Source organism: Panthera tigris, chromosome C1 (assembly GCF_018350195.1).
Source record: "Panthera tigris isolate Pti1 chromosome C1, P.tigris_Pti1_mat1.1, whole genome shotgun sequence".
Taxonomy (NCBI): domain Eukaryota; kingdom Metazoa; phylum Chordata; class Mammalia; order Carnivora; family Felidae; genus Panthera; species Panthera tigris.
In genome coordinates this window covers 103,220,184-103,246,240 of record NC_056667.1, presented here as the reverse complement: position 1 = coordinate 103,246,240, position 26,057 = coordinate 103,220,184, and the positions used below count along the sequence as shown (strand labels likewise).

General features: G+C 38.2%; 1 protein-coding gene across 3 annotated transcripts in view; it reads left to right on the top strand.

The window, feature by feature from the left end:
- Nucleotides 1-26,057, top strand: part of RNF115 (ring finger protein 115) — an 87,899-nt gene that overhangs the window by 21,621 nt on the left and 40,221 nt on the right. For 2 of the 3 annotated variants that reach the window (XR_006220538.1, XM_007092586.2), the window contains exons 2-3: nt 5,455-5,513; nt 9,112-9,169. Coding sequence is in view for 2 of the 3 variants with exons in the window: in XM_007092586.2 (XP_007092648.2) it covers nt 5,455-5,513; nt 9,112-9,169 (117 nt within the window). In the remaining variant the exon portion in view is untranslated. Of the gene's footprint in view, nt 1-5,454; nt 5,514-6,403; nt 6,456-9,111; nt 9,170-26,057 lie in introns of those variants that run through there. The other variant, XM_042993956.1, reaches the window with a different exon arrangement.

Below are 26,057 nucleotides of genomic sequence, written 5' to 3'. Positions count from 1 at the left end.
ATTTTTCTGCATGTCGGTGTCCAGTTTTCCCAGCACCATTTGCTGAAGAGACTGTCTTTATTCCGTTGGATATTCTTTCCTGCTTTGTCAAAGATTAGTTGGCCATACGTTTGTGGGTCAATTTCTTGGCTCTCTATTCTGTTCCATCTGAGGGTCTGTTTTTGTGCCAGTATCATACTATCTTGATGATTACAGCTTTGTAATACATATTGAAGTCTGGGATTGTAATGCCTCCTGCTTTGGTTTTCTTTTTCAAGATTGCTTTGGCTATTCGGGGTCTTTTCTGGTTCCATACAAATTTTAGGATTGTTTGTTCTAGCTAATAGATTATTTCTAATCTACTTTTACTTTGGGTCACAGTTGAGTACATGGTTTGGTTACCATTTTCCTGACCTATGTTTCTCAGACTGATATAACTTAAAAAACTTTATCTTGGAAAATTTTAAACATATCAATAATAGTAAAAGAAGTATACTAGTATAAAATAATAGTGTAAGAAGCCCACATGTACCCAGCTTTAATAATTATTAAGTCAAGCCGATCTTATTTCATGCATCTCCACCCTCCGTCAATATCATGTCTCCAGATTAGTTTGAAGCAATTGTTACAATCTTTGAGTCTTTATTTTATTATTTTTTCTTTTTGTTGTTGTTTTTTATATTTTTTATTTTAGAGAGAGAGTGTGTAAGCAAGGCAGGGGGCAGAGGGAGAGGGAGAGGTGGGGAGAGAGAGAGAGAGAGAGAGAGAGAGAGAGAGAGAGAGAGAGAATTTTAAGCAGACTCTATGCTCAGTGTAGAGCCCGATGTGAGAGGGGATCATGACCAGAGCCAAAATCAAGAGTTGGACAACCGACTGAGCCACCCAGGTGCCCCACAACGTTTTAGTCCTTAGAGTGAAGGAGTGGCACCTTGGTGTAGCTGGGAGTCAGGAAATGTGACTAGAGTCACTCGAGAAGAAAAATGGTAGTATAAATCGAGTGCTATCAGGCCTTTAAAAAGAAAATCTAGAAACTGAACTATAACATCTTTAGTATGTTATACTGGGGTTTTCAGGCTTCCAAGAGAATGAAAGATAATTTTCTAAGAACAGACCTTTGTTCTAAGAACAGACTACTAAAGTATGCAAGAGACAAGTGTACATTTTTTACTTTGATAATTAGAGGATGACAAGCTTATGAATTCCAAAAAGTTCTCCTCTAATGTTGATTGCAGGAGAGAGAATCCATGGCTGAGTATTTGTTTGTTTTATAATTATAAAACAAGCTACTTTTATCAAGAATAATTTACAGAGCATTTGGAAAGAGTTTTGGTTCTCATCCCTGTAATCAAAATAGAATTATTTAGATTATCTGTAAACGGAAGGTGTATCTAGTGATAGGAGGAACACCATAGTACTTGTCAGTTTCATTTGTCCCTGTTCTGTGAAGGAGCTATGGTGGCTGACAGCCTGGTTCCTAGAACTGTGCCTGGGATCATGATGAGAAGACTTGTATATTTCTCTACTCTAAGTCAGCATGATTCTTGCATCAGTCTTTTTGTCTTCCCAATTGTGATATCTGCCTTTTGAAATTATTTTCTCTCCATAACACCTCTTAACATCATTTTGGAAGTTTAGTATCAATGTAGATGACCCTTTAACTCTGAAGACCTTCATCCCTACTCCCCTTTAGTCACCTACTCCCATTGCTATATCTTGGATTTTGTGATCACCCAGAACTGTTCTACCTCTGAAACCCCAGCCTCCACTATCTCATGGTCCAACCATAACTTAAGTTTTCAGCTCTTATATTCTTTACTTTACTCTACCTATTCTCTGATTATATCAGATTCTGGTACTTACTTTGACTCTTATTTGTGGGGTGTGTGTCGTCAGTATTTGTTGAACACCTACCTGTCTCTTCTATGCATATAGAGGTAATCAGAAGTGATCTGCACCCTGCCATTATGAAACTTTAAGTTTACTAGAGATAGACATTAAAAAAACATTTAAAAATATATACTTACAAATTTTGATAAGTGCTATAAAGTAATAAAGGTGCTGTAGAGGATAATAATAAGAGGGGATCAGAAGATGGGTGAAATAGGTGAAGGGGATTAAGAGGTACAGTCTTACAATTATAAAATAAATAAGTCACAGGGATGAAAAGTACAGCATAGGGAATATAGTCAATAATATGGTAACAACTCTGTATGGTGACAGATGGTAACTACGCTTATTGTGATCATTTTGTAATGTATATAAATAATTGAGTTACTATGTTGTACCTTTGAAACCAGTACAGTATCTTACGTCAATTGTTCTTCAATTAAAAAAGAAAAGAATAAGAGGAAACTACTTTTAGATTCGGTGATGAAAGAAGGATTTTCTGACATGATACTAAAATGGAGGCAAAAAAACCCCACAAAAAACAAAAAACAAAAACCCTGACAATAAAGAGATTGGATCCCAACTTGCTCTGGAAAAAAAAAAGCAAAAAACAAAACCTGACAATAAAGAGATTGGATCCCAACTTGCTCTGAAAAAAAAAAAAAAAAAGGAGGCTAAAGAATTATAAGTTCCTTGCCATGCATGCAGTTAGGGGAATAGTGTTTTATATATATATATATATATATATATACACACATATATATGTATATGTATAGTGTTTATGTATATATATATACATATGTATATATGCAAGCTTAGAGGCAGGGCGAGCTTGATGAGTCAGAAAAAATGAAAGAAGGCCCATGTAGCTGGAATGTACTGAGGGAGGGAGAGTAGCCTGAAGTGATGTGGGCCAGTTGAATAGAAACTAGCTGAATCGTGGCCTTGTAAGTCATGTTTAAGAGTTTGATTTTATACAAAGTGTTTTGGGAAATAGTTAAAGGGTATTAAGCTGGGAAATGACATGGCTGTTTTTATGTTTAAAAAAAGATCATTCTGACTTCAGTATGCAGAAGATATGGAAAGGCTGTGACACTTAAGAGGAAAGGTATTTCTGTGTCTAGGTCCAGTCCTGGCTTAAGATAGTGTGGCAGTGGGGCATGGAGCAGATTTGAGAAATGTGTTCAAACTAGGAGTGCCAGGATTTGATTGTTGAATGTTGGAAGATAGCGGAATGGGAGGTATCAGGAATGGCTCCCAGGTTTCCAGTATGAGCAGACTGGTGTGCCAGCTCATCAGGTGTGTGTGTAAGTGTAAGAAAGAAAGAGGGTTCAGAAGCATGGTATGGGATGGAGATACACATTTGGGAATTGTTCCATACAGAAGATATTTAAATATTGGGAATGAGTGAGCGGAGAGGGAGGAAATCATAGGAGCCAGCACTATGGTTGTGATTGATTCCTTTTTTTAATGTTTGTTTATTTTTGAGAGAGTGCAAGCTGGGGAGGGGCAGTGAAAGGAGGACAGAGGATCTGAAGGAGGCTCTGTGCTGACAGCAGAGAGCCCAATGTGGGGCTTGAACTGACGAACCGTGAGATTGTGACCTGAGCTGAAGTCAGATGCTCAACCAACTGAGCCACCCAGGTGTCCCGTAATTGATTCCTGTCTTTCTTTTTAACATTAGACCTTAGAATAGATTTAAGGTTAGCCTTCTGAAATCAATCTCATTTGCACTCAGATAAACTTTCTTAGTGGGAGACAAAGGGATAGAATTACTGCTACTTGGGAGGTTGGAGGATGAAGGAGTAGAGGGAGGGGCTTAGGGATTTATATGATTTCCAGATTATTTTATTTCTGGAGTAGTTTACAGTGTGCCAGTTGTGTGTTTCTCGTCCTTCATGTGGGTAGCCGAGAAAAAAATGTGAGAGCTTCTGATCCACAGGTTAAAGTTCATAGTTAATCTGAAGTTTTCCACAGTCTTACCCTTGCCTGCCTATTCACGCTCCTGTGGCAACCACTCCCCTCCAAATTCCATGTGTGTTATATTCTGTTGTTATGATCCTAAGCTCATAATTTCCTTTTTCATGGAGCAAACAGACTAATAATTTAAGTCTCTGTTTTAGAGAAAGCCTTCCTGATTCTCTTAGGCAAACTTTGGCCTTTCCTTATATTCCCAGTGTGCATTGATTATAGCAATTATTTTATTAAATTTTACTGTTTCTTTGATAGATTGTATCCTCACCCAGCTAATTTCCTTGATGAAGAGGATTGGTCTTTTTTCTTTATATCTCTTTTAAGAAAGCATTTTAATGTTTGAATTACCATTCTGTCTTTGAGTAACCCAATATGGCTTACATCACTTTCTGATATGATAAGACAAAGTTTATTTAAGGTTTAGAATATAGGGAGCAAGAAAATAGTTGAAAATGTCTTTCCTAGATCTATTTTAATAGGGAGTTAAAATACATTTTTAAAAACTATGATAAGACAGTCTCTAATGTATATTCTTTGTTGTCAATATCAATGCTTGATATTTATTTAAAAGAAAGATTCAGGGTGCCTGGGTGGTTGGTTAAGCATCTGACTTCAGCTCAGGTCATGATCTTGTGGTTTGTGAGTTCGAGCCCCACGTCGGGCTCTGTGCTGACAGCTCAGAGCCTGGAGCCTGCTTCAGATTCTGTGTCTCCCTCTCTCTCTGCCCCTCCCCTGCTCACACTCTGTCTCTCAAAGATAAAAACCTTAAAAAATAAAAAATAAAGATTCAAGGTACCAAAGGAAATAGAGGCTGATTTAATGGAATTGTTCTAGTTATTTGAATTAACACTTCTTTTTTTTTAATGTTTATTTATTTATTTTGAGAGAGAGAGAGAGAGAGAGATAGAGAGAGCGCGCTCCAGAGGGGCAGAGAGAGAGAGGGAGAGAGAATCCCAAGCAGGCTTTGCACTGTCAGCATGAACCCGATGCAGGGCTCAGTCTCATAAACTATGAGATCACAACCTGAGTTGAAATCAAGAGTCAGACACTCAACTGAGTAAGCCACCCAAGGTGGCTGTAAATTAACATTTCTGTTAAATACCTGAGAATGTTAAGTTTTATTGGGAATTATTGGTAGTCAAAAAATAGATAAGAAATATTGTAAAATTTCATTGTGAATTTCTAGTCTACCAGTTGATTTATACTGTGATTCAGTTTGTGTCTTCTATATGTTTATAGCAAAAAAATGGCAGTTTTTGTACCTATCAATATTATAATCTTACTGCTCTGATATTTAGTGGAGATTTTTCATTAGATTTGAAGAGAATATTAGATCATGGATTGATTCCAGTTTTTTAAAAATTCAGCCCAAATTTAAAAAAAATCTGACATTCTCCCTCTCAGAGTTCTCAGGGGGAACCTCTTAGGAAGACATTCTGCAAATTTCTTAAGGAATTCTTTATTTGCCAGAGTGTGATAGAAAAAAACTGTCCTTGTAGTCAGCAAGTACATGTAACATTTCAGAGCTTCAGTGTGTGTACAGCATATTATTCTGAAACGACATACTTGGCTTTCTAATGAAAGACTTTTATTATTTCTTCCTTTCTTTTATAGGAATATATTTGTCCCAGATGTGAATCAGGCTTTATTGAAGAAGTGACAGATGATTCCAGGTATTGTACAAGCTCATGAATAAATCAGGCATTCAGTTATCCAAATTACTTTCTTTCAGCATCTACTGAATGAATAGAAAGAAATTGGTTTTATAACTTACACTCTGCTGAGAGAGGGAGGGAAAGAGGGAGGAAAAGTGGCAGGGGGAAGGGTAATAAAAATGGGAAAATTTGGGATGTGATGAGATGAGAGGCGCTGTTTCAGATTGTGTGTATGTGGCATTCCTTGGAAACCTCTATATCCGTATCAGAGTAAATCTGGTAAGTGTTCATTTATTTTCTGAGACTTTGGTGTTCCTTTAGATTATTGGGTGGTTTTTAGTGGCCACTCTGTTGCCTGCAGGTGAATTACGTTTCTTTGGTGGGCTGGGGAGCAACTCCTGACAAAGATATCTAATATAAGGTAAATAGGCTGTTCCAGCCAGAGAAGCCGAGCTGTTAGTCTGCCTTGAGGAAGCCTTAGCTCCCTGTTCTTACTAAAAGCATTGCCTATGCCATCTTGTCACTGTAATGTTAATACTTGGGTTTGTAATGCTTGAAATTGGTCTTATTAAAGATCTAAAACCTGTAAAAAGAGAAACTATTTCTGAGTGACAGTATTTTATAGTACATCTTGGTTAATATGAATAAAACTGTAAAAAATAAAAAGAATAGTGTTGATAGGATGATGGCCTTTTTTGGCTAAACATAATGGCACATTTGTTCTTTTGTGGCTATGTGGTTAGACAGTGGCTGGACAAATGAAGAAATACTGACTGGATAAAAAGAACCTGTAATTTGAAGCTTCTTTTAATCTTGGAGTGACTTTGGAGGTTTTAATGGCAGTAAGTAATTCCTTTACTGGAGGTTTTAATGGCAGTAAATAATGTCTTTACTGTTGCTGTTGGCAGACTCTAAAGTTGAAGGTCCCTTCCACAACCAGGAAAAACTACACATTTTACAGTATGTACTATTAGTTTAACTTTATTAACGATTGGCGATTATATGTGTACGTGAACTGGAGCTTCTTGGGGCAGTATATGGCATGAGATCAAGTTTGGTACAAACACTTACATGTTGATCTAATAGCCTTGGTTTTAAATAACATAATACTAGCTCTAAACCTGTGGAAATTAGCATGACAGCGAAAGTAGCAATTTTGTGTGAATGGCATGCTAACTTGGGGTAGCTTTTTATTTGTGCTGTTACAATTGCATCACATACTTACTGCAAACACTTACGCTGTGCATGTGTTAAGTAAGGAGCATATTGGTTATTGGGAAGCAATTAATTGGCTTATTTTTTTCTAAATTTTCTAAGTAGTAACCTTGGTTTCTTTAGCCCTGTATACAAAGTACGGTTCTAAGTGCAGATGGTGATCAACTGCAGGATGAATCTTTTTTTTTTTAGCAGGGAACTATGAATTTTATGGATCCTGCTTTCACTTGACTTAATTCTTTTATTTGTGCCTTTGTAGGTCAAAGGTTATCTTGTGCAAGTGCTATTGGTAGCAAATACTCAGATGTAAAGATTATGTCTTTTAAAAGATCAGTATTTTACTTATTTATTCTTTAAATGTTTGTTTATTTTGAGAGAGTGTGTGCCTTGGTGTGTGCAAGCAGGGGAGGGGCAGAGAGGGAGAGAGAGGATTCCAAGTAGGCTCCATGTGCTGAGCCAGATGTGGAGCTTCATCTTATAACCGTGAGATCATGGTTATGATCTGAGCTGAGATCAAGAGTCTTAACTGACTGAGCCACCTAGGTGCCCCTGAAAGATCAGTGTTTTAAATGGTTGAAGAAACCTTTTTCTCAGAATCAGTATTTTAGAGCTAGCATGATATTCCCTTTTATGGAGTTCCTAAACATTTGCTGATTTGCATACTTAGCAATTACAGTGTAAGTAGTGGATGATAAAAATTAATGAGAAGAGGTCCTTACATGTAGGTACTGGATAATGGGCTCCAGATGCTACTAGACATTCGTCAGAGGGGCATTTGTAACATTTGTGAGAACATTTCTCAGGAGATGTGGCTGTCCCTTCTCTATGATTAGCCCTGTCACTCTTAAAATATGGAGGAATTTTAAGGAAAGGGAATGCTGGGGGAGTTTCAAGGGGAGCAGAACTATAAGAAAATAGAGTTGATAGCTTTAATTACCAAGGATATTTGAATCTCTGAAACCAGATAGTAAAGGCAGGAAAGAGCCCTGGAGGCCTATCTAGGCTTGAGCAATAAAATGGGTACATGGTGGTATTTGAATTTATTTACGTAATTTAGCATAAATGTACTAGTATTTCTAGAGGGCTTGTTCTACATTTGAAATGTTTTTGTAAAAGTGTTTTTAACTTCTGAAACAAATATAAGTGTTAAATGGTTTCTAATTAGCAAATAAGGCCTGAGCATGGCTACATAGGGGATGGCATTAGCTTTACTTTTTCACTTTTGGTTCTAGGCTAACCAGGGTCTGTTTGTTTCCTCAGTGAGCTGAGCTCAGTGCCTGGATTGGCGTTCTGAAACTGAAAGCTACTGTAGTTTGTGGACTTGTATCATTGGAGTGACTGTGTGTACATGTTTGTAGGCTTGTGTCTCTTGAAGTAAAAGTGGTATCTAGCAGTTCTTCTGATTCTTTCTATCCCTCTCTGCCCCACAAAGTGTTGGCCATTTTCCGCTCTCTGGCTCTCTCTCTCTCTTTTTTTTTTTTTGCAAATTTCATGGGATCTGATATTTCTCCCTAATCTTTAGGAGTAGTTATTTTGTTTCCACATTCAATTTTAACTCAACTTTTATTTGCAAGTTATCAACATAAGATACAGCGTTTCAGGTTTTCAAAAATGGTGAGTGCTCTGTATAATGTCTGACACACAGTAAACACTTTACATATATTTGTGGTATTAATACAGTCTTTACCCTCTGAATTTATATTTATGAAAGGAGGGAAGGATTAGAAATGGATGAGACAAATACTAGATATTTATAAAAAGGTAGAATTTAGAATCAAAGTCAAAGTGCAGAGGGGTGTGGAGGATCCTCGTTTGGTTGGTGAGCTCAGAAAAGACTTCATGAAGGAGGTAGCATTTGAGATGGGCCCTGAAAGATGTATAGGATAATCAAAGAATAGGGAAAACTGTCAGAAGGAGAAAAAATGTTTATTGAGTTCTTTTATAATGTGCTAAATATCGTACCAGACCCCTTGCAGTACTATATTTAATCATTCCCAAATAGTCTTACATGTTGTGTTCATCTGGTGGTTGAATGATTTTTTAGTGAAACGTTTCGAGAATCTTGTTTTAGTTCTTCGCCTCTTTGAGAATAAATGTTTTTCTTCTCTTGCTGGGTCAAATTTGAATTGCATTGCTGGCTGTGGGTCCTTCTTCCCACTCTGTGGTGGCCCCTCTTTTCAATTTTTCACTTGATTTATGCTTGGTTTTGTAGTTTGTTAAAATGTTTTTCATAGATTAAGCCACAAGCCAGTTCTTCATAATTTCCTTCGTAGGTGTCACGTTGGGATGAGTTATTTTTCCTTATTGGGCTTTGTTCTCATTGTACCATTCTATATTTAGCTTCTGGGAGGGAAGCTCGTTCCTAGGAATAGAACTGGTACTCATTCCTTTTTCTCTTCAGTTTTGTAGGTGGTGGCAGCAGCCGGATAGACAATAGCACATCAACACACTTTGCAGAGGTAAGTTTTCCTTTGGCTGTAGGGATTCTGTAGGGAGTGGGTGGGTGTTAAAATCTTGACGGATTTTCACTTCCCAGTGCAGCAAAACATCAGAGTCTATAAGAAAGATGTGTGCCAGAGTAGCCCTCAGGAAGATACTTGTGTTTTAGTAGTTCGGCCTTTGGCATGTTACTTTTGGTAAACCCTTGATGAAGAGAGAGTAACCTCCTTCATCTGTGCTGTTTTAAACCTGGTGGTGTGAGAAAAAAAGCTGTGTTGTTTGTGAAACAACAGTGCTGTATACTCTGCTTTGGTGATGTGACAGCCCAGTAAAGAGCAGGCAGAAGGAGTTGTACTTGAAGTCACAACGAGGCACAGTCTTCAACTGTACACAGAAGGACTGCTTTTTAGAGGTTGCCTCTAATGAATGTGGTGGTTTGGTGTGATTGGAATTAGGGGGCCAGATGAAGAATACTGTATTTACTTGCCTCCAGCTCTCAAGGTGGACCTATAATTAATTTATAGTTCTTTATAGAATGTAGTGTCCATATTTTTGGGGACAACTATGATTTGAAAACGCATTAGTCTGCATCTTGGAAGACCATTTTACATTAAATTCAGAGTAATTTTCTTTTTCGCTTTATTCACTGGCTTAAAATTCCTTGTTTGTTTGCTTTTGATCATTTTAACCATTTTTAAGTGTATAGGTAAGTGGTGTTAAATGCTCTTTGTTTTTAATAATTTAGAGACTGTAGCGCATAAGGAACAGGCCATCTGTCTCAGCCTACAAGAAACACCGGTTTGCTTTTGCTTCTATTGCCACACAACTTGGTTGGCTTCAGAAAGCTAACAGATGCTAAAAGAAAAAAAGTTAAATCCCATAATCAGAATTTTTTGTGTGTATTTCAGGATCACATTAGCCTTTTCCAGAGATAGCTCAGCTGCATTAGAGAGCTAGCACAATTTTTTGATATTTATTTGTGTGTAAATTAAAGCTGTTAGCCGTGCATTGGAAAGTTGGTGTTCAATAAGAAGCCCATAAAACCCTAAGCTTCTCTCCTTTATCCTCTGAAATTTCTCTTAAGACCTGTAGTCCCCCAGATTTTTATGTTGTAGAATTACAGTCAAGAAGCTTGATGAAATGTTTGAGTAAAAGTCCTGTTTTACTAAGGGTATTTTCTTTTTCTTATGGTCTGTGTACTTCTTAATATCCAGTCTTAAGGTTTTTGGTTAACTCTGAAGTGCCTTAGTACATGGGCTGATTAGCGTGTGCTTTAAAACATTTCGTGTCTTTGAACACCCATTTTTATTTTCTTGTTTTGATGGATTAAAAAACATTATTTAAAATTTAGTATGCTTGCCAGGCCTGGAAGCCTTTCTGATTTTAGTATGTTTTTCCCTGTGTGTGCTATTCCTGCTAACACAGATTGTCACTTACTGATTATACATATGCTGAAGAAACTTCATCTGATTTTCTTTAAATGTTAGTTCTCTTAGGAAATGGAAAAACTTCAGTCTGTCAGTTTTGTAGATATGACTCACCAGGAGGAGATGCATTAAGAAGAAAAATAAATATAGGTAGTCAGTTTCCTAACTTTAGTAATGCTAAATCTGTCACTGATGGCGTGAGCTATCCTTCAGGTGTTAAAGTAATTTTGCTGAGTCATATAGCCCGTGGCTTCATGTCCCTTAGGGTTGTAGCAAGGGCAGGATTATGCCCAGTTTTCCCTCTGTAGAACTCTCTGGTCATCATGCTTGAATATGTCAGTTTTCTCCTTTTTGAATTTAGAAAATAGAAAAAAATCTCTTTTTATAATGTTATAGAAATTGCCAGGGATTTAAATCAATCAGCTTAAAAAGGGTGTATTGAATGTTTTATACATAGCAATCTGCTGGAAGTAGGGGCAAGAAGCAAATGTCATGGTTGCCTTGCCTGCCAGGAACTTATAATTTAGTTGGGGAACAAGTACAAACACATATGAAGCAAATAAGAAAACAAAGAGTATACAGAGTGTGATAAGCTTATTGTGGGGTGTATGTAACACGCACAGGAGAAGGGAGAGATTGGGGGGCTGCAGTCTCTAGCAGGAAAGGTCAGACAACATAGTAGTATGTCTGGAACAAGATTGCCTCAGCTTCATCCTGGGTTGAGCTGGTATGTAACTGTTATGTAACCTGGGCAAAATTACTTAGGGTCTCTCAGTGCCTTGTTTCCTCGCCTGTCAATTGGGGATAACATCTACCTCACAGGGATTAAATGAATTAATACATGCTAGATGTGCAGGCCAATGTGCCTGCCATGCATGAGTGAAGGAAGGTAAAATTCCTTCATAGAGAAGTTTAAACAGGGTAGATGGTATTTAAAAAAGCGATTAGGTGAGAAAAATTATCTCAAAATAGCATTCATAAATTGTAGGGTTTTATACTCTTGTCCCTGGATAAAAAACGTAGAAAATTATAAATAGCAACCAAACTTTTTTTTTCCTTTTCCAGATTTTAGTTGATATTTCAGCAAAAACTTATGCTCAATTTTGTTCTGTTTTTCTTCAGTCAGAGTTGCTTGTACAAAGAAAGACAAGGCCATTTTCTATAATTAGCCTTTACTAATAGCTGACTTAATTAAAATACTAGATATATTAGAAGAGACTTAGTCCAAGCAAAACTTTCAACAAGATCGGTATTGATTTTTTTTTTTTTTTTTTTTTTTTAAGTGGATCTGGGGTGGGGAAGACAGAAAGAGGGTAAAGATGGAGTGAGGGTGGGAGGAGGGTTGCCAGTTAAATGGGAGCTTTGTTTGAGTATTGCGCAAAGGTCAGTGGAGAATGAACCTAAAAATGTTGCTAGCAGTTTGGAGAGAGGAAGGACATTGCTGTACTGAGGTTCCTGGTGGTAACCTGGGGAATTGAGCCCATGGCTACATGAGGGTTTCATTGATTACTTGAAAGCTGACCATGACCTGGTACCAGTGAGACATCTGATCTGAGAGTCTCAGCTTACCTAAACAGATCACTTCAGTGCAAGAGTGGCTGTGACTGCTGCCTCAGATTAGCAGAAAATAAGATAGATGGCTTCCTGGAAACAGAACTCCCAGGTATACACAAGAGGGTGGGGTGCTCTGAGCATTCTGATTTATATTTATTTGAATAAAATTTCTTTTGGTACATGATGTGGCATTATAACGACAATTAAGAGATATTAAAAAACATCTGGAGTGCCGCTATTCCAAGAGCTCCTTTTTTCCCTACATTTCCTTTCAGGTTTTATCTTGAGGCATAGGCACCGAAAGATTCTATAATAACATTAAGAAGATTTTTTAAAAAATAAAAAATCTCCTGTATTCTCATCACCTTATTTTAGCTTTATTTATTTCTTTGCATAATATCTTACATTTTTCACATGCATGCTTTATAACTGTTTTCAGAGGCATTCACAGAGTATTTCTGCTTTTTAAAATTTATTTAGGATTACGTCAAAAATCTTTTTTGTCTCTTTGTAGTTAAAAGAATTACATATTTTGAGATTATATTGTCTCACATGTACCCTGTATTTATTAAACTATTACCTTGTGTTAAACATGTCTGGTTATATGTGATGGTTGATCATTGATTGTATCTTTTCCCTTAACCTCTGAGTCTAGAACACCTTGAGAAATAAACCACAGAAGCCAGACAGATGGAAATAAAAATTTAGTCTTATTCAACCATATTGGAGAACATAATTGATCCGTGGCCTAGTCGACATCCTTAGTTTACATAGGATGACTAACCTAAGAATTAGAGGTTGCAGAACAGGCATTCATATTCAGAACCATTCCTTCTGCATTTTTATAGCGTCCTAAAATGTGAACTCCATCCATTGGAGAAATGAATCAGCCAATGTTAGGCTCTTGCCACTCACCAGTAAGATACATCACTCCTCTGGTAGAGAAGAATAACGAAGGATGAGTGAAGGGGTCAGAGATGGAAATGGGAGATCTGATTCTTCCCTCTTCACTTTTGAGTTCAGTAATTTAAGCCTGAAATTAGCAGGGGTGTAGAAGTAGTGACTGTGGCAGCTGGGGGAGAAGGTTAGTGATAACGTGAGATAAGTTTCGCTTTTACCTCCATGAAGAAAGACTCTCCAGTACCAACTTATGTTCTTTGTGTGTGCTCTTGGGACCTGTGGAGAAGGCTCCGAAATAATAAAAAACAGTGTAGAATTAAATTACATTGAACTAAATAAAATTGTCAATATTCTATTTCTGACCTACAGAAATGGCAATTGTAAATGATTCAACCTAGTAAAAAGGGAGTTAAAGATTTTAAGCCATCCTTCTCCAGGTTAACCATCCTTTACCTGTTTGTTCTTAGTCTCAGCCAGAGGGCTTGCACTCACTTGACCAGTAGAATTTGGGTTCTTTGAGCAGTTGCAGCCTGGATTTAATCTTAAAGTTTGAATTAATTCAGCCAGATCTTTCCATGTGTCTCACTTTTTAGTGTGAAGACGTAAAGCTCATTTCATGGTACCTGCTTCACATCCAGTCGGTTTGGAAATGTCAAGTAAAGCTCCTGAGCTTTTCAGCAGTTGTTCAAAAAAGAACTTTGGATAATTCAGTGCTTACTCAGTTCACACCCATAACACTGTTGTCAAGCAAAGACTACAAACTTAATGGTAACTGAAGGAAGAAGGGTAAAATAATATATTCTTGGTGTCAGCCTTGCCAGTTTTCTGTTCAGTGTGTGCCAGTTGCCCAGAGTCCATGGCCTGTAAATTTAAAGTCATTTGGGAGGAGGGGCCTTTCCAGAGATTATTTATGACAGTGTTTATATTACTGGGGGATAGGGGATTGTACATCATAATTTTTCTTTATGAATAGTATTTGAGTTCTGTATTTTAGTAAAATTTAGGAATTTGTCGTGGTTGCAACAATAGTCTTACGATTTCTTTTTGAGGGCCCTTTTCTTGCCCAGCCAGTGTATTACAAACCTCTGAATCTCCATTTACTGTTTTTAAAAAAAGTTTATTTATTTATTTTGAAAGAGAATCCTAAGCAGCTCCATGCTGTCAGCACGAAGCCTAGTATGGGGCTCGATCCCATGAACCATGAGATCATGACCTGAGCCGAAACCCAAGAGTTGGACATTCACCTGGTGGAGACACCCAGGTGCCCCAAATTTCCATTTACTTATTTTTTAAATTTTTTTTTAATGTTTATTCTTGAAAGAGAGACAGAGTGTGAGTGGGGGAGGGTCAGGGAGAGAGGGAGATGCAGAATCCCAAGCAGGCTCCAGGCTCTGAGCTGTCAGCACAGAGCCCGACGCGGGGCTCGAACCCACAAACTGTGAGATCATGACCTGAGCTGAAGTCGGACACTTAACTGACTGAGCCACCCAGGTGCCCCATCCATTTACTTTTAAGCCTTATATTCCACACACCCCTGAGTTGATTTGAGGTTGAGCACACTTTTTTTTACTTTTCTTTCTGCTCATAATTACTGCTCCTTGTAATTATTCTAATGTTTCTTCTTCTTTTTTAATGTTTACTTATTTTTGAGAGAGAGTGTGCATGTGGGAGAGCACAAGTTGGGGAGAGGGAGAGAGAGAATCCCAAGCAGGCTCTGAGCTGTCAGTGCAAAGCCTGACAGCGGGCTTGATCCCACAAACCACGAGATCATGACCTGAGCTGAAATCAAGAGTCCTTGCTTAACCAGCTGAGTCACCCACGTGCCCTGTTTATTATTCTTTTTTGTTGTTGTTGTTGTTTATTATTCTTAAAAAAAAACTATTCTAATTTTTCCTTGATTTATTGAACAAATCTATTTCCTGGAGACAGACCTTTTAAAGTATAGGTCTTTAAATTGTCCTCTTAGCTTTGAGGTTTGCAATAATTTTATTCATCCTTCCATTTACTTCTAAGTAGAAGCTTTATTTCCATGATAAGTGAGATCCCTGTACTTCTTTGCCTACTTGCTAATAACAGTTACTACCTTTCTCAGGATGAATATATAGTTTAGGTTTCTAATATCTAAAAATCATGAGTCGGGAAAAACTATGGACATATCCCCTCATGAACATGAATATAGATGTGAAAATTCTAAACAAAATTTTAGCAAATAGAACCCAACACTATGAGAAGGATTAGACATCATACTCAAATGGGATTTATTTCAGTTCAGGAATACAAGGTTAGTTCATAATTTGAATATTAGTTCAGCATTTGAAAATCAACATGATTCACCATAGTAACACTATCATACAGTCATCTTAATGGATGCAAATAAAGCATTTGACAAAATCTAACATCAATTTTTAAAAAATGTTTATTTTGAGAGAAAGTGAGCATCTGAGTGGGGGAGGGGCAGAGAGAGAGGAGAAGAGAGGGAGAAACCCAAGCGGGCTCTGCACCATCAGGGTGGAGCCTGACACAGGGCTTGATCCCATTAACTGTGAGATCATGATCTGAGTCCAAATCAAAAGTTGGACACTCAATCAACTGGGCCACCCAGATGCTCACTAACATTAATTTTTGATAAAAACTCTCAGCAAACTAAAATAGATGGTAATTTCCTTAATCTGACAAAGAGCATCTAATAAAATCCTACAACTAACGTCATAATTAATGGTAAAACAAAGTGTTTTCTAGCTAAGATCAGGAACAAGACCAGGATGTCTTCCCTCATCACCTGTGTTCAATGTTGTTTTGGAGGTTCTAGCCAGTGTAATAAGATAGAGAGATACACACACACAAATAAATGGCATCCACATTGGAAGTGAAGACATATTGACATGGTCTTTTATGTTGGAAACCTGATGGAATCTATAAGAAAGCCCTTGTTAGAGGTAGTGGATTTAGCAAGGTTGCAGGATATAAGAAAAACAAAAATCAAATATATTTTTACATATTAGCAACAGTTGGTAATTGAAATTAAAAAATAATTTACAATTGTATACAAATATTAAATATTTTAAGTTTCAGAAAGATGTCTAAGATCTGAACATGGAGAATTATAACATGTTACTTAGAGAAATTGAAGAACACCAGTGGAGAAATATGTACCACTCATGGATCAACTTAATATTGTTGGGATGTCATTTATAATTCAGTATAATTCTAGTGAAGATCCCAGTCAGCTTTTTTATGGGAATTGACAAGCAAAGGGGTGCCTGGGTGGCTCAGTCAGTTAAGTGTCCGACTTTAGCTCAGGTCATGATCTCACGGCTTGTGGGTTTGAGCCCCGTGTTGGGCTCTGTGCTGACAGCTCAGAGCCTGGGAGCCTGCTTTGGATTCTGTGTCTCCCTCTCTCTGCCCCTCCCCCACTCATGCTCTGTCTCTGTCTTTGTCTCTCTCTCTCAAAAATAAACATTAAAAGTATTTTTTAAAAAAATTGACAAGCAGATTCTAAATTCACATGGAAATGCAAATATGTAGAATAGCTAAAACTTCTTTGAAAAAGAAGAAAAAAGTTGGAGGACCAATACTACCTGATTTCAAAATTTATTATAAAGCTACAGTAATCATGACAGTGGTATTGTCATGAAGACAGATAGATCAGAAGAACAGAGTATCCAGAGTCTAGAAACAGACATACACTATGGACAACTGATTTTGACAAAGGAACAAAGGCAATTCAGGAGAAAAAGGATAGGCTTTCAAATATATTGTAATAATGGTTTCTGGAATATAATTTGGTGATTCATCACTTACATATAACACCCAGTGCTCATCCCAACAAGTGTCCTCCTTAATGCCCCTTTGCCCCTTTAGCCCATTCCCCCCACCCAACACCCCTCCAGCAACCCTCAGCTTGTTCTCTATATTTAAGAGCCTCTTATGGTTTATCTCCCTCTGTTTTTATATTATCTTTGGTTCCTTTCCCTTACGTTCATCTGTTTTGTATCTTAAATTGCACATGAGTGAAGTCATAGGATACTTGTCTTTCTCTGACTGATTTTGCTTAGCATAATAACTCTAGTTCCATCCATGTTGTTGTAAATGGCAAGATTTCATTATTTTTGATTGCCAAGTAATATTCCATTGTGTATATATACCACATCTTCTTTATCCAGTCATCAGTCAATGGACATTTAGGCTCTTGCCATACTTTGGCTGTTGTCAGCAGTGCTGCTATAAACATTAGAGTGCATGTGCCCCTTCGAAATAGCACTTCTGTATCCTTCGGATAAATGCCTACTAGTGCAATTCCTGGGTCATAGGGTAGTTCTATTTTTAACTTTTTTTTTTTTTTTAACTTTTTTAACCTTTATTTATTTTTGAGAGAGACAGAGCATGAGCGAGGGAGGGAGACACAGAATCTCAAGCAGGCTCCAGGCTGTCAGCACAGAGCCCATCATGGGGCTTGAACCCACAAATTGCAAAATCATGACCTGAGGCAAAGTCAGACGTTTAACTGACTGAGCCATCCAGGAGCCCCATCTATTTTTAACTTTTTGAGGAACCTCCATACTGTTTTCCAGAGTGGCTGCAACCAGTTTGCATTCCCACCAGCAGTGCAAAGCGTTCCTCTTTCTCTGTATCCTCGCCAACATCTGTTGTTGCCCGAGTTAATTTTAGCCACACTGTAAGGTGGTATCTCATTGTGGTTTTGATTTGTATTTCTCTGATGATGAGTGATGTTGAGCATTTTTTCATGTGTCTGTTAGCCATCTGGATGTCTTCTTTGGAAAAGTGTCTATTCATGTTTTGCCCATTTCTTCACTGGATTGTGTTGGTTTTTATAAGTTCTTTATAGATTTTGGATACTAACCCTTTATCAGATATGTCATTTGCAAATATCTTTTCCCATTCCGTTGGTTGCCTTTTAGTTTGCTTCCTTCGCTGTGCAGAAGCTTTTTATCTTGATGAGGAATAGTTTGTTTTTGGGGCGCCTGGGTGGCTCAGCAGGTTAAGCGTCCGACTTTGGCTCAGGTCATGTTCTCACTGTTCATGAGTTCGAACCCCATGTTGGGCCCTGTGCTGACAGCTCAGAGCCTGCTTTGAATTCTGCGTCTCCCTCTCTGTCCTTTCCCCACTCGCACTGTCTGTGTCTCTCAAAAAATGAATAAATGTTAAAAAAAATTCTTTTAAAAAGGAATAGTTCATTTTTGCTTTTGTTTCCCTGGCCTCTGGAGACATTCAGGTAAGAAGTTGCTGTGGCTCAAGTCAAAGAGGTTGTTGCCTGTTTTCTCCACTGGGATTTTGATGGCTTTCTGTCTTACATTTAGGTTTTTCATCCATTTTGAGTTTATTTTTGTGTATGGTGTAAGAAAGTGGTCCAGGTTCATTCTTCTGCATGTTGCTGTCCAGTTTTTCCAGCACCATTTGCTGAAGAGACTATCTTTCTTCCAGTGGATATTCTTTCCTGTTCTGTCAAAGATTAGTTGGCCATATGTTTGTGGGTCCATTTCTCGGTTGTCTATTCTGTTCCATTGATCTAAGTGTCTGTTTTTGTGTCAGTACCATACTATCTTGATGATCACAACTTTGTAATACAGCTTGAAGTCTGGGATTGTGATGCTTCCAGCTTTGGTTTTCTTTTTCAGGATTGTTTTGGCTATTCAGGGCCTTTTCTGGTTCCAGAGCGTCCAACTCTTGATTTCAGCTCAGGTCATGATCCTCGGGTTGTGGGATCGAGTTCTGTGTTTTGCTCCTCGCTGAGTGTGCAGCTTTGTTAGGATATTCTCTCTCTCTCTCTCTCTCTCTCTCTCTCTCTCTCTCTCCCCCTCTCCCTCCCTCCCTCCCTCCCTCTCTCCCTCTCTGCCTCCCTCCCTCCCTCCCTCCCTCCCTCCCCCTCCCTCTCTCTCCTCCCTCCCTCTCTCTCCCTCCCTCTCTCCCTCCCTCTCTCTCCCTCCCTCTCTCCCTCCCTCCCTCCCTCCCTCCCTCTCTCCCTCCCTCCCTCTCTCCCTCCCTCTCTCCCTCCCTCTCTCTCTCTCTCCCTCTCTCCCTCCCTCCCTCTCTCCCTCCCTCCCTCTCTCTCTCTCTCTCCCTCCCTCCCTCTCTCCCTCCCTCTCTCCCTCTCTGTCTCCCTCCTCCCTGCCCCTCTACCTCTTCCCCACTCATGCTCTCTCTCTCTCTCAAAAATAAAAAAATTAAAAATATAAATAAATAAATGGTACTGAAACATTTGGATAGTCACAGTACACAAATATGAGCTTAGATACATACTTCATTAAAGTTTATTTATTTTGATTGAGAGCGAGCACGTAAATGGGGGGAGAGCAGAGAGAAAGAGAGACAGAATTCCAAGCAGGCTCCTTGCCATCAGCGCAGAGCCTGATATGGGGCACAAACTCAAGAACTGTAACGTTATGACCTGAGCCAAGATCAAGAGTCAGACGCTTAACCGACTGAGCCAGCCAGGTGCCCCTAGATACATACTTTAAACCATATACAGAAATGAGCTCAAGATAGAAAGTAGACCTAAATGTAAAACTTTTGATAACTTGAAGAAGGAAACATAGGAAAAAATCTTTATGACCTTGGGTTAGGCAAAGATTTCTTAGATATGACCCCAAAAGTATGCTCCATAAAAGAAAAGGCTGATAAATTGGACTTCATCAAAATTAAAAACTTCTACTCTTCTTCATAAGAATGAAAAGACAAGCCACAGTCTGGGAGAAAATATTTTCAGATTATTTATTTCATAAAGGACTTGTATCCAGCTATATAAGGAACTTCTTAAAATGAAATAATCTTCACCAAAAAAGATGTACATAGGGCAAATAAACATGTAGAAAAATGCTCAACATCAAAAAAAGAAATGCTCGACGTCATTAACCATTAGGGAAATGCAAGTTAAAACAACAGTGAAATATACCACTGCACAACTCTCCGGATGGCTAAAATTTGAAAAGCTTGCCATACTAACTCGGTGAGTCTGTGGAACAGCTGAAATTGAATATAAAAATGGCACAATCACTTTAGAAAACACACTAGCTGGTTTTTTTTTCAAAGATGTATCTGCATATATAAATACGTATACAAATATTCATAGTGACTTTATTTCTAATAGCTAAAAATTAGAAACAATCTAAATGTCCATCAACAGGTGAAAGGTTAGACACATTATGGTAACCATATTATGGAATACTTCTGAGCATAAACCATTGATACATACATGTAAAAATGTGGATGAATGTCAAAATAATTGATTAAAAGAAGCCAGAGTATACACAATATCCCCTTTAAATGAAATTCCAGAAAATATAAAATTCTAGAAAACACAAACCACAGAAAGATCAGTGGTTGCTTAGGGTTAGGGAGGGGTAGGAGGAGGGATTACCTAGGGGCATTAGAATACATTTGGAGGTGATGGTTGTATTCCTTATCTTGATTTAATATTTTCATAAAGTTGTGCACTTTTTCAAAATTGTACTCTAAATTGATTTATCTCTGTGGGACTAGTATTTTTTAAGATATAATTCACATACCACATAATTCACCCATTTAAAGTGTACAATTCAGTGGTTTTAGTATGTTCATAGTATACAACCATCCCCACTAATTCTAGAACTTTTTCATCACCCCAAAAAGTAACCCTATGCCCATTAGTAGTCACTCCTTTTTCTCCCCAGCTCCCTCAGTCCTAGGTAAGACCACCAATTTATTTTCTCTGTGGATTTGCCTATTTGGGACATTTTATATAAATCATACATTATGTGACTTTTGTGACTGATGTTTTTCACTTATAATGTTTTCAAGGTTCATCCATGTTGTAGCATGTATCAGTACTTTATTTTTTTCAATTTTTTTATGGCTGCATAATATTTCAATTGTATGGCAAAACAGTATTTCGTTTATTCATTCATCAGTTGGTGGGCATTTGGTTGTTTATACTATTTAGTTGTTATGAATAATGAATATTTGTGTACAGATTTTTGTGTGACCATATGTTTTTCAGTTTTCTTAGGTATATGACTAGGTGTGAAATTGCTGGGTCATATGGTAACTCTTTAACTTTTGAGGAACAGACCATAGTATTTTAAGAGGTGCTCATCTGATCATGGTTAGCGTACAGCAGATTGTGCTAAATGTACAATTGTACATGCCCATTGTACTGCCCATTCTGGGTTTTTTGTTTTTTGTTTTAATTTTTTTTTTTAACGTTTATTTATTTTTGAGACAGAGAGAGACAAAGCATGAATGGGGGAGGGTCAGAGAGAGGGAGACACAGAATCTGAAACAGGCTCCAGGCTCTGAGCTGTCAGCACAGAGCCCGACACGGGGCTCGAACTCACGGACTGCGAGATCATGACCTGAGCCGAAGTCCGCCGCTTAACCGACTGAACCACCCAGGCGCCCCTTTTTTTGTTTTTTGTTTTTGTTTTTGTTTTGAGAGAGAGAAAGCACGCAGGTGGGGGAGAGAGACAGAGAGAGAGAGGGACAGAGGAGCTGAAGCAGGCTGTGCACTGACAGCAGCAAACCCCACTTGGGGCCCAAACTCTTGAACCGTGAGATCATGACCTGAACCAGAATTGAGATTCAATGGACTGAGCCACCTAGGTGCCCCACATCCTGTTTTTTTGTATTGAAATACATAAATATTTCAGTCCATGTATTTTCAGAAGCATTGTCTTTTTACCTGCATTCATAATAACATTTCAGTTAAAAAAAAATTTTTTTTAAATATTTGTTTATTTTTGAGAGTGAGAGAGACAGAGAATGAGTGGGGGAGGGGGCAGAGAGAGGGAGGGAGACACAGAATCTGAAGCAAGCTCCAGGCTCTGAGCTGTCAGCACATAGCCTGACGCAGGGCTTGAACCCATGAACTGTGAGATCATGACCTGAGCTGAAGACGGACACTCACCTGCCTGAGCCACCCAGGTGCCCCAACATTTCACTTTTTCAAGCAAAACTTGTCAAACAAACGGTCTCTGTGATTCTTTTAAATGTTTCACCCAAACTTTGTAATAGTGTTCTCTGTTTTTACTTGTGTAAGCCATGTTCTGAATACCCAGTTTTGTATATGAGCTATTTTTTTCCTCTTATGCTTGTCTAAGTCTGCTCAGAGGCAAATGACCTGAAACTGTTCTTATCTTGGTGTTGATTTGGTATACATTTGTGTAATGCATTTTTTATCCTGTGTTCTGTGGTCAGGGTACGCTATTATTTTGGGACAGGTACATTGATATTATTTGTTTGCACTAATTTGTGGTTTCCAGACAAGTAACAAAATGCCTTATGCTGATGTTGAAGCTGCTTCTGAACTTGGGTTCCTTCAGAATTTTTACATGTGTTAGATGTGGTAACAATTTGTATATAATTATCAATGCATATTATTGATATTATGGTCTTGGTGCTTGATTTTTCTTCTATTCAAATTTTCACATATTTAGTTTTATTATTATTTGAGAGAGGGAGAGCGTGTGTGCTTGAGCAGGGGAGGGGGCGGAGAGAGAGAGAGAGAGAGAGAGAGAGAGAGAGAGAGAGAGAGAGAGAGAGAGAGAGAGAGAGAGAGAGAGAGAGAATGAGAATGAGAATGAATCTCAGGTAGGCTCCATGCTCAGTGTAGAGCTCAACATGAGGCTCTGGGGTCATGCCCTGAGCTGAAATCAAGAGTCGGACGTTCAGCCAGTGGAGCCACCCGGGTGCCCCCATACTTAGTTTTTTCCTTTGGAGAGTTTTCTGTGAGCAAACTTTATGGAATTTTATTCGTATAGTACAGGAACTGTACATTTCCTATAGTTTATGTGAGTTGGATGTTGGAGAACATGGAGGGGGTCATACTTTTTCACTTATTAAAGGCAAGTGTAGTTTTGGATATTTAAATGTTGCATTTACCTTGGAATTTGGAGTCAAGAAAAACTTTGTGTTGTAAACCACTTTTCAGACTAGAAGCAAGTGATCTTTACCAGAGGGGGCTGTCACTAGAAAACAAAGGGAAATAAATCTGATATGATAAGAAGTACAAATGGCATTTAAAATGAAAAGGTGCTTTATCTCATTAGTATTTAGAGAAATCTTATTTATGTTTTTCTTACCAGATTGGACATTAGAAATTTTAAAAATTTGTTAAAAAATAGTATTGGCAAGAGTATGGAGAATGTAAGCTCTTATACTCTGGTAGGAGTATAGACTGGTATAGCCCTTTGGAGGATAGTTTGGTACTATCTAACAAAATTTAAAATACTCAGTAATTTTATTTCTGTGCTTTCCATAAGAAAGAAAGAATGCTTCCTACTACATTTTATGGGGCTAGGATAACCTGATAGCAAAACCAGACAAGGATAGGACACAAAAGGAAAATCAGAAGCCAATTCACTTGATTGTAGATGGAGAAAACCCCAGAATTGAGTCCAGCAATCTACTGTGTTCATCCTAAGAATTCAAGGTTGGGTTAATATTAAAGGCTAGAAGCAGTGATAACATTTAAGGAGAGAGAGACGCCTGGGTAACTCAGTCAGTTGAGCATCAGCTTTGGCTCAAATCACGATCTCACAGTTCGGTTCGTGAGTTTGAGCCCTGCATTCGGTGAGCTTGTGCACCGGGCTCTGCACTCTCTCTCCCTCTCTCTCTGCCCCTCATGGGATTCTTTCTCTCACCCTCTCTCTCTGCCCCTCAATCACTTGCGCGCTCTCTCACTCAAAAATAAATAAGTTAAAAAAAAATGAAGGAGAAATTAAGACATTCCCAGATAAACAACGTTTCAGGGAGTTCATTGCTAATAGATAGGCCTTCTATATAAGATATGCTGAAGGGAGTCTTTCAGGCTCACTACAGACCTATTGAATTTACTTTCTGGAGTAGGGCCAAAGAATATACATTTTAAACAAACCCTCCTGTTTATTCTTACACACCAGAAACAAAAACATAAATAAAAATCTTACAGTGAGATGCCATTTTCAATCTAGTAGGTTGGTAAAAACTAAAAAGAAAAAAGACCTATGATATTTAGTGCTTGCCAGGATCTGGTGCAATGGAAACTCTTGGTGGATGTGTGAATTGGCACAACTACTTTGGAAGACAGTTTGGCATTGCCTTGTAAAGTAAAGACGTATAGACCATATAAAGTTGTATATGTCTTACCAACGGAGAGACCGTTCTGCCTCTGTAGCCGAAGACACGTACATGAATGTTCACACTGGCTGTTATAGCAAAAACCTGGAAACAGTAAGATGTTTATTGAAAGGAGAAAAGATTTTAAAAAGTATGGTATAAAGTGTGTGTGAAAATGAATGCACCAACATGTGCAGCCAAGAAAGCAAGTGCTTTCATAAAGCACTTTCATAATCCATAAGGCCCATGTTATTAGGGGTATATGCATTTCTAGTGAAACTATGAAGAAGAGGGGATGATAAAAAAATTACGGGTAGTGGTTAACTCTGGAGGTTGGGGCAGGGAGGGACACAGGGTTTCGGTGGCTTTAGTGACCTGAACTAAGAGATGGTTACCTGGGTATATATTTTATTTTCTTATACCTCATTTATTATGTTATTTTAGATGTATCAAATACTAGAGATCATAGTAAAAATGGTAAAGACTAGATAAAATACAAAACATCCAGGCTATGCTACTGTTGAAAAGAATGATATGACAGTGTGTGTTCTAAGTCAGTGCAAGCCTTTTTTTCACCTCCATGGCTTTTATCCCTTATGTAACATTTGCAGTTTGTCTTCCTTTGGGGGGAGGGGTAGTGTCTTTTCCCACTTACAAATGAAATCCATTAGGGCAGAGGTTCTTTTTTTTTCTTTTAAAAATTTTATTCATTTCTGCATCTTAACAGTTCCCAGAAAGTGATTGGGACAGAGTACATGCTAAACAAACATTTGTTGAATGAGAGAGAGAGAGAGAGAGAGAGAGAGAGAGAGAGAGAGAGAGAGAGAGAGGGAGGGAGGGAGGGAGGGAGGGAGGGAGGGGGAGGGAGTGTGTGTGCGTGTGTGTGAACACTTATATTTAAAGATTGGAATTCTATACACCAAAGTAACCTCTGAGTAGGAGAGTAGAATTAGGGGTAGGAATTGGTCATGGCTGAATGGAGACTGGATTGCACTTCATATTTTATATCCTGCGTTCGCATTTTTGTAACATTAATTGTGTATTTTTTAATTAAAAAGGAAGGAAACATCTTTGAAAATCAAGAAGCAAAATGTAAACTGGAAAAAATAGCAAAAAATTACATTATTGACAAACCTAATCAAGAGTTGTTTAATTTCAAGAATTGAGTATGTTGAGACTAGAGTGGGGTCTGGAATCAGCTCAGCTTTTTTTTTTTTTTTTTTTTTTTAAATGTTTTTATTTATTTTTGAGACAGAGACAGAGCATGAGCAGGGGAGGGGCAGAGAGAGAGGGAGACACAAAATCCGAAGCAGGCTCCAGGCTCTGAGCTGTCAGCTCAGAGCCCAACGCAGGGCTCGAACTCACGAACTGCAAGATCAGGACCTGAGCCGAAGTCAGATGCTTAACCGACTGAGCCACCCAGGCGCCCCGAGAATCAGCTCAGCTTTAACTTGCAGCTGTGCTGCTGACCCTTTGTAGAGGAGGCCGTTGTTAGTATGAGTCTCTGGAGGAAATGTTTAGTCTGGAGATGAGCTGTGAGGATTTTAAGACCTAAGGTCATGTGCCGAGCAGTTTTGTCTCCCTATTATTATATATACATTAAATATAGGTTTGTCTGTTTGATTTAAAACTTTGCAACAAAACAAAAAGACAGGATGTGACCAGGATTATGTACTTGGTTGGATGGAGTGAAATAAGTAGTGTTGTTCTATGGAACTCTTAAAGTATCTGGTGTACAGGTAAATAAAATTTAAATTATTTTAGTGGTGGTTTGTTTTTTCCATTCACTCTTTGTTGAATAATCCCTTTGCCAAACCCAACAAACACACATCCCCACCCCCAGTCCTCTCCCTATACCCCCCAACAACACCCTTTTAATGATAAAATAAAAGTATATACAACAGAACGGTCTTAACAGATATTTCTACACTGTCTTGTT